Here is a 9,895-nt window from a genome sequence, read left to right on the forward strand (position 1 = left end):
TTGCGACAACCACCCGCTCCTGCTGCCTTACTTGAAGATTACCTTCTGCTAGACTGGTTTACTGCAGCTCACTCCTCACAGGCCCTCTTGAATCCATCCAACATGCTATTTTATTAGTCATTCAGCTGACACTTTCTTAGCCAAAGCAACTTGCAGTATATTTATGACAGGAGAGGCCCACCCAGAGCAACCTGCGGTTAAGTGCTTTGCTCAAGGGCGAAACTGTGATGGAGGATCTCAGTAGCTCTCCACTTCATGAATCACAGCATCAACCATCAGATTACTAGCGCGGATCTTTAACCATTGAGCTCCTACCGCCACCCCATTCTAAAATGCTGCTGCTTGTTATATTATGCATCATCCATAAATTCTCACATTATGTATTTGCTGAGCTCCCTGTGTAAGTGTGATTTAGCCGCCAGTATCAAATTCCACTTAGAGATTCTAGCCAAGAGTGCAGCCAGAAGCCTTGGCCCCTGTTACCCACAAGCTATGACCAGACCGTACAACGCAGTCCAGCTGCAGCAGCACACGTTTTTGATATCAAGTATTCAAGGTAACATAAGAGCGTGGTATAATTTAATCATCATTGCCCTGACCTAAGTCTGCCTCAACCATTATTCATACATGACCTGACACCTTTCCAAAACTCATTTAATGAAGCAGATGGTAAGTTTAATTAAGCACGCGACTCTTCATAACACTTGTCTTAACAGTTCAGAGTAAATCAGCTTCAACCTGACACCTTAAACAAGATAAATCTCATTGTTCAAGAAAAGTAGGACATTCTTTCCTGAGATATAGATCAAAGAATTCCTGCGTTCTGAGAAATGCTTTGCAATTCCCTGTTGTACATGGTGGTCACAAATCGATGGCCAAAGGCAAAGTGAGAACTCGATGCTGAAAATCACATCCTGTCAAATTTTAAAGAGCAAGTATAATGGATGCATGAAACCCAAAACCTCTCCTTTTTTACTGAGCTAAGCAGCACCGCTGATCCCATACCAACATTGCTACATCAATCTATCTGTACACTATTCTACTTGATTCTGTTCTATTCTCTCCACCAGCAACCCCCACCCCGCTCACCCAATCGTTTATTTCCTATGTAAGTTTAAATCCAGTTTGTCTAGTCAGAAACAACTTGTCTGTGACATTTTCAAATTAGGGTACGTTTACACAATAATGATATACTAAAAACTGACAAGTTTTTCCTGTGCGTTTTTTTGCGTACAGACAATAACGTTGTCAAAATGACGTTCACACGGATCAGCGAAAACTACTAAAAACGCTGTATTATACATGCCAGGCCAGTAGTTGGCGATGTCACTTTGTAAAGAAACACTACACACCTATAGACTAAACACTGTACGTCACCATTTCCACGAATTTGCGTTTGTGTAGTTTACACAGAGACGATAAAGGTATTGTTTTCAATAACTTGCACTTTGAAACCTGTTTTCAAACCTTTGCATTTTCAGGCCCACAAAATGCTGTTGTTGTGTAAATGAACGGCCAAAACGCATAAAAAGGTGTCGTGTAAACGGCCCCCTACACATGACACACAGGGAAGTTACAGTGTTTTTAGTGGAAGTTTTTACAGTGTCCTTGTTACTTGTACTTTCATAGTAATAACAGTAAAATATACATTATTTGATGCAACTAACCCTCAACCAAACACTAATCATACCCTAACCCTATAGTAAGTACATGTTATTAATTAATAGTACTCAGTATTTAAAAATATAATTACACTGTAACAATAGCCTTGTTTCCATTACCCTTCAAACTGCGCAAATTGAAATTGCAAATTAAAAATACACCCAATGGAAACATGTCAATTTCGCAAAAACTCATATATCGCAAAAAAAAAAAAAAAAAAAAAAAACGCTTGCATGAGGTGATTTCGAAAAAGAAATATTTAACAAAACTGCAATGGAAACAGTTTTTTCACATTTACAGGTCACCAGTACATAAAAGTCAATAATTCTTTGAAGATGACTCGGTATGTCTGGACAGAAGACGAGACAGAGTTCTTCATCAAACTCATAAAAGACAAAAGTATTACGGTAATACTGGATTCTAGACAACAAACAAATGCCACAATTTATTACATTTACATTTATGCATTTGGCAGACGCTTTTATCCAAAGCGACTTACATTGCATTATCCTATACATTTATACATAGGTATGTGCAATCCCCTGGGATCGAACCCACAACCTTGTGTTGTTAACACAATGCTCTTACCACTGAGCTACAGGAAAATGTATCAAGGTCATGAAGTCGATTGGAGGGAAAAACATCTCATATGGCCGCTGCCCAGTATAAGGGGCTTTCCTTGCCATTAATGCTTGGATAACATGCCTACGTCTTCTTCCATTAAAAATAATAGCTAGAGTGGTGGCTGGGATATACGTCAAATTTACGTTTTAGTCGCATCACATTGGTTAATGGAAACGCCGTCATTTCGCAATATTTTTTTTTTATCGACATATAGAAAATATCGCAAAAGTTTTGCGGAAATCTGTGATGGAAACGCGGCTACTGACAGCTTAAAATAAAGTGTAACCTTTTTCTCATATCAGCCTATTGTCCATAAGCACCCCATTGCTATGGGAACAACTAAGGCAATTAACTGCAGGAAGTTCCCAATAGTTGGCTCACCCATCCTGCAATAAAGCTAATTACATCTCCAGAGGTGCAGCCTGAGAATCAAATGTTTAATGACCTAAAACATCAATTAATATATAAAAATGAACTATATACTATAAATATATATATATAGTGTGTGTGTGTGTGTGTGTGTGTGTGTGTGTGTGTGTGTGTGTGTGTGTGTGTGTGTGTAGTACATAAGTATATTATATAACTGGGATCAAAAAAGCATAAGTTGAACAACAGAAAGAAAGGACGGCCCCACCCAATGTTTAACAACTTAATTTAATCCCTTCCTCTAGATACACTGGTCTGGCAGGGTGGGGGCAAGTTGAATTATTAACAACAAATTGTTCCCAAATACACACATCCAGACATGCACACACACACACACCACACTCACCACACAACACTTTTCAGCAAATAAAGCATTTTTTAATCAATTATTCACATTAATATGCTGTGGAATACCTCACATGAGGGCCTGGTTAAAAGCCCTGACTCAGTCTGAGAAACCACAGACACACTGGAGAAAATATGTGCTGCCGAGTTGCATATACTGTATGATCCACATCCTGCATAAGGCATTAAGAGCACTGGACAGAAAATGGACCATGAATAATGTGTGTTTGTGTGTGAGTAGGCAACAGAGGTTTAGTGTCAAGCTTGGGGATTCAAAGGAAGTTGTTCATCTGCACTCTAATGCCTGACAAAGAACAATTTCCACTTAACCAACATTAACATTCTTGCCTCTCTAAGATAAGGATCACTTATTCATTGTCTATGCTGTTACTTCTGAATAATCTCTCAACAGATACAGATAGCAGGACCCCGGACAGCTCCACAGACCAGGGGCACTTTGTCAAGCTCTTTACTTCAGTGTCACAGCAGCACACAGTGTCCTTATCTCAGCGCCACGATGATAACCGGCAGTATCTCTGGCTCTACGGTGAGCGTATGGTGCTGTTATACTACCACAAACGGCAGCTAGAAAGCTATAAGTGATTTGATTTCTGGTCACTCAACTCTGGCGGTAGCAGTTGGAGGTCGTGCTCTGCCTCAGCACCACGGAGAGCTCCAGCACAAACAGGCACACATTACACACTACAAAGTGCTCACTGCAAAAGCACGAAACTCAGAGTGTGATCGAAACACTGCTTTCCTGCTTATTAAAAGGCAAGCTATCACTCTCTACAGTCACCTTTAATTCTACAGCACTTTATACAATACAGATTGTTTTAAAACAGTGATAAACAGGAAAATAACGATTCAATGATGATCAAAAGACAAAAGTAAACAGTTATTATTCAGTTTAAATCAGAGGACACCATCATACACATTAAGGACAACCTCAATATTCAGATTAGTGTTAAATCAATATGGGTTTTTCAATGACTGACTCTTAAACTTTTAAATTAGCTCCCCTAATCTTGAGTATTTGGTTACATCTTTGTGTATCAATTCCAGCCAAGATTCAGTAAAGGCATAAATGGGAGTTTTAAGTATTTGCATTCAATTTCCTCTCTTTATTTGGGTCATTTATCAGTTATTATAAATCTTATTATATGCCGGTTGCCTTTTCCTTTAATGGGCTGCATTCTCTGTAAAGCTGCTGCTGGAACAATGAAAAGGGCTGTACAAATAAATTGGATTAAACTGAATTGCTGTAATGTATAATTAACTGGGCTGTTCCCTCTGTGTGTGGGCGCTTCTGGGTGTGAAATGCATCGGGTCCACTTACACAAACGCGTGGTACAGCAGCGCCAATCCTCGTGGTCTCTCGAGCGCGTCGTAGATGAGGGTTTGGATCCGTCGCGTCCTGATATTATTCCTCTTCACAGGACGCGTGTAGCCCAGTGGGGTCTTGGCGAGCAGACCGATGTTCTGTGAGCCCCGTTTGAAGTCCGATTCCCTGACCGAACCGACGAGAAGCAGCGCGCCGTCCCGTTCCTGCCCCGCGCACTGCTCCAGGTCTCCGGCCAGCGCGCTCTTCCGCTCGCGTGAGTCCTCGGCGCCGTTAGTGGCATTTCTGGACCTGATCCCCATGTTCACTGCTCTCGAGCCTCGGCGCCGCGCGTGTGGAAGTCCGGGATGGGGCGCATGCCATGATCCGGACAGGGAAAGCGCGAGCTCCTTAGTCGCCGTGGGTCATTTAAGGACCTCGTTCAGGGAGGGAGGCGCGAGGATGGGCTGTGGATTGAAAAAAACATTCAAGTCTCTCAAACGCACACACGCTCTCATACATGGCCTTAGGTTGCCTGAACAGTTCTCGAATGTGAATTCTTCTCACAATGTGAACGGAACAGTAGGCTACACACACTGACAATGTTTCCCGCACTATCACAAACGCAACACCACGACTGAACATACGAGTGTTCTCCGACTCCCGAACCGGTTCTTCTAAGTGAATCAAAAACACACAGCTCGACCCGTGTGATCCGATTCCCGAAGGAATGACTCTTACGAGCCGATTATTTTTAGTGAATAAAAGACTAGTCTACTTATAAATCAGATTCAGTGCGGATGCTGAAATCATCCGATTCACATTCTGAACACGTTATTACATCTGTCATATGAAACTGAGATGAAACAAGAGCCGTTACTGCTGTAGTATATAGATATGGCTACTTTGGGCATGACAACATGTAGTTATAGATGATACACAATATGAGGTAGGCCTATGTAATCGATGGTAGGCTACTTTAAAAAATAATTAAGTAGGCCTAATAAATTAATAACATTTTTGTTTAGTATTTTATGTAGCAGCATAACGGGACGACAAGAAAATTCATTTAAAAGTAGGCTAGGTGTAGCCTATAGCCTACTTTAAATTTATTTAGGAAAAGTTATATTATTCTGTTAAAATCTAAAATGATTTCATAATTTGAAACTGCTGAAGGCAGCATATAATATTTCACTTTTTTCAAATAGGTTATATTTTCCGCGAGAATAGGCTAGGCTACTAAAAGATAATGGAACCGTAAAGGAATCGGAACTGAAATCCTTTGATTCATTACGACTCCCATCTGATCACAAATGTTAAATGGAAAATCTGCGATATTAGCTAAATGCCGACTGGCTCAACAGCGCTGACAGGTTCATCCGCAACAATTGCTTCTCCTCAGCTCGTGCCTTCAGCCGACACCGGGATGAGCAACACAACGATGTCTGAAAGAATAAATATAACGGCGGTTCTGCAGTCAGCTGTACACACACACACACACACACACACACACACACACACACAGCTGCCTTACCGTTTTCTCCGCGCGGCCGCATGATTGCTGATCCGAATTGATCCAGTGTGCTGCCGCCGTTGCTGGTTGAGATGAGGGAGGAGGCTCAGACGGTGGCGCGAGACAGAGAGCTTGTGGGCACGTGACACACTACTGACATAGCATCTCTGCGCTCGTCAATGCATTAGTGTGGATGCCATCGCGCAACCCAAAACCACGAAGAGGCTGCTCGAAATGCTTTCACATGAATCACACAGCAGAAAATGCATTCCTGTGGATTGCTGGTAATCTTAACCTAATCAGTGTCACAAAGTGCACGTTAAATAATCAGACTTTAAATACAGCAATGGTTAGGCTACTTGAAGAACCTTTAACATCAATGGAACCTTTCCATTGCACAAAAGGTTCTTTACATTCTTCTCTGTTACATTGTATGCATTGCTTGTGAACAGTAGGCGAATAATACCCAGAATACCAACCGCATCTGCTGATATTCTGCACAATAGTGGACACTTAGCTAGTTCACTTCACTACCAAAGTTTATTTTGATAAAGACATCATTACTTTCATTTAAATCTAATACCATGTTTAATTTTACCTTCATTTATATACAATCATTATGCCATTATAGAGTATAATTAATTATTCTAAATAGCAACAAAAAAAAAGTAAAGAATAGTCATTCTTTCTATGTAGGCCTACCTGATTAGATGCATAGGGGTCTAACTGTTCTCTGTAAAAAAAAAAAAAATCATTATGTCACTTAAAGCGACAGCAGCCTAATATTCCTGCTGTTAATCAAACAACAAAAGTGAGTAATTTGAACCGTTACACCCCTAATGTATATCAGACTGTAGCTGTCAAGCTACTGTAGACTGTAGTCTATATGGCAGAAAATTAAACAACAGTATTGGTCTTTTCAGTTTAAAAATGATATAAACTAAGAGCTATATACTGTACAAAACAGAAGAACTGTTCAAAAGAACTGCACATAAGTCTACTCAGCATTAGACGGTTGCAGTGACATGTATCTCCCCCTCCCTTGTTTTATACTCTCTTTGCTTTGCTGTGTAAATTCCTCCTTTCACCGCATCTCATGTCCCAGAAGCCCCTCTCTAATTTCTGCTCAATTCTAATACTGACAGACCTGAATCTGCAGACGCCTTGTATTTGTGCGTGTAAAGAATGAGAGGGTAAAAGCACCACAAAATGAATGTAACTCAAGGTTTCTTTTTATCTCATACTGCTCCTTATCCTCATATTTACTATTATTAATTTAAAGTAAATACAATTTGTGTACAGTAAATACTGTATATATAGCCTATATATATATATATATATATATATATATATATATATATATATATATTAATTACAGTATCAATGAGAGTGCCACATAATATTCAGAATAATATGATGTAAACAGGAACACATTTTTTAGTTTGGTGTTGGAGCATTTGAACCTTATACTGTATGGGGTTGTGGAGGTACAAAAGACAGAAAAGGTTGGGAAACACTGCAATAAAGCACTCTAGTCTGAAACTGAATCCGAGAATCCCACAGTGAAGCATTTTTTAGGATTTCATTTATCATTAATGAGATTTACACTCTTTCTGAGAATAAAGTTTCTTAGGTTTCAAATCTCACACATCAGAGCAGATGAGAATATTCAACACACACTGGGGTTTTACAGTATGTCTTATCTAAAGTTGATTGTTTTCCATGAGGATGCTTTTTTTAACCTCTTTGTTAGGTGTTGTTTAGACTCTACTGCGGTGGGAGTATCTAACCGCTCTCTGCTGAATTCAGATGCATTATACAGGGCTAGTCAAGATGGCTGCTGAACTACCTCTCTAAACACACATACACACACACACACACACACACACACACACACACACACACACACTTATACAAACTCTCTATAGACGTAATGGTTTTATACTGTAGAAAACTGTATATTCTATCCCCTTAACCCTACCACCTAAACCAAACCATAACAGAAAACTTTCTGCCTATTTACATTTTTTTTATTTTTAAACTCATTCCGTATGATTAATAAGCTTGTTTCCTCATGGGGACCTAAATTTAGATCCCCACAGTGACACGAGTCCCCATGTGTGCATTCAAGTTGAAGTTGCCACCGGAATACACACACACACACACACACACACACACACACACACACACACACACACACACACACAAGGTGTAAATTCACATTGTTAAACTCAAAAACTGAAAGGTGCTGCTTAAAAACACAGCTTTATGGGACACTCTAAGGTGACCCCAGTGCATCATGGGAACATACCTGTAAATCAAAGCACAATCATAAATCTCTTTATCTTTGGCCCTTTCTACTCTGCTTATCCAGTCATCCATAACAATTCAAATCCAGTCCCAATTCTCTTTTGGGATGAAGCAGTTGAAGTAGATGCAGGCTTCCTTAATACCTCTTTCTATGAACACAACCAGATTACAGCCATAAATTTGTATGATTTATAAGCCATAAATTGAAGTGCTCATGATGTCAAGCAGCCGGGAGCGATGCCGTTAACCTCAGAGCTTCACAGAACGGCCATAGTTCAGCTCAGAGAGCCTGTGACACCACGCTCTGACATACACATCCCTCGGGAGAGTAGGATCCTACGGCTACAGAAAGAAATGGAGGAGAGAGAGAACGAGCAAAGATGGGATGAAAAAGACAAACCAATCAATAAAAGGGAAGTAACATCAAAAATGAACTAACTTTAAAGTTAGGCTCTTGGAAAGTCAGAGCAGGCGGCATCTTCTCCTTGTCAGAGATTGGAGGAACGGCAGAGCCAGGGGAGCTGAAGAGACGGGAGGAGAGAAAGAAAAGAGAGCATCTTTGTCAGGGTGACAGGGGGTGAATAATTCAGTCTATGTCCAGCTGCTGGGTTAAATCATCATGTTTTATTCATTCGCAACAGTTTCAAAAACCTCAAATTCCCATTGGATACATTAGGACAATAAGTAACACATCTGGAGCATAATTAACCTTTGGATGGTGTGAAAAGCATATGCAGTAGGCTACACATTTCAAACATTTTATAGTGCTTTTCACTAAAGGGTTAGTTAAGAAATTGTCTGACAAACACTGAGGGCACACAATATTTAGCAAATATTTAGCGTAATAGCTACACAAATTCTAAATCTACAAAAAAGAGAATTAAAAGTCTAAACAAAGAAGAAAACACAGAAACGTTATGATAAAGTTTGGGTTCACCAACGCTGCATTTATTTTATACAAAAATACAGTAAAAACTGTAAAATGCTATTGCTGTCCCAATTATGGTCTTTTTTTTGGGGGGGTTCATGGACTTTTAGTTTGTAATTCTTTAGTTCCTGATTTCTCTTCGTTTAAATTTCCCGCCACTCCTTTGTTACCATGGTCACCATCATTATGAGTTTGTTTGTTTCATCTGTGTCAAGTTTATCACCTCATTTGTTAGAGTATTTAGTTCCGTTGTATCTTGAGTTCTATGTCCGGTCTACTGTTACTTGCTATTACTAAAAGTCGTAGGGAAGTGTTGATAAGTTTCTGTACTCCAATTTCTGTATATATTAATATTAATATAGAATGGTGATTAAAGTGACCTGGAACTACCTGTGCATTAAATGGTTTTATTTAGCTTTGAGATGTCAATGCTGGCAAGTGACAATGGTATAAGCGGGTTAACCCACGGCTAGCTGTGCATTAAACAATTTGAATGCACTTCGCGGAGGCAACAAGGTTATTTGCTTCCACGTCATGCATTAAATGATATTTCATTAAACAAAGTTCGGGAGGAGCACGCTAAAATAATCAATCCAATCTACTCGTCATCAACAATTATGTCTATCCTATCAGCAAGAGAGGAAGTATTCAGTATTCACTCAGTCGACTCACCTACATTCCTTGACAGATTTTAAGCATCCCTCCACCACCCAGACTCCTCGCTCTTGGCTTGTTCCTTCCACAGCCAGGAATAAGGAGGGAGTAC

At 39.9% G+C, this 9,895-nt stretch overlaps 1 protein-coding gene across 1 annotated transcript in view; it reads right to left on the reverse strand.

The window, feature by feature from the left end:
• Window positions 1-5,990, reverse strand: part of kcnq3 (potassium voltage-gated channel, KQT-like subfamily, member 3) — a 53,188-nt gene extending 47,198 nt beyond the window's left edge. The window contains exons 1-2 of the mRNA XM_079613601.1: window positions 5,913-5,990; window positions 4,397-4,845 (exon numbers count right to left, since the gene is read on the reverse strand). Coding sequence (XP_079469727.1) covers window positions 4,397-4,701 — 305 coding nt within the window. The 5' untranslated portion in view covers window positions 4,702-4,845; window positions 5,913-5,990. The remainder of the gene's footprint in view (window positions 1-4,396; window positions 4,846-5,912) is intronic.
• Window positions 5,991-9,895: the final 3,905 nt, after the last annotated feature.

This window comes from Phoxinus phoxinus (assembly GCF_949152265.1).
Source record: "Phoxinus phoxinus genome assembly, chromosome: 5".
Taxonomy (NCBI): domain Eukaryota; kingdom Metazoa; phylum Chordata; class Actinopteri; order Cypriniformes; family Leuciscidae; genus Phoxinus; species Phoxinus phoxinus.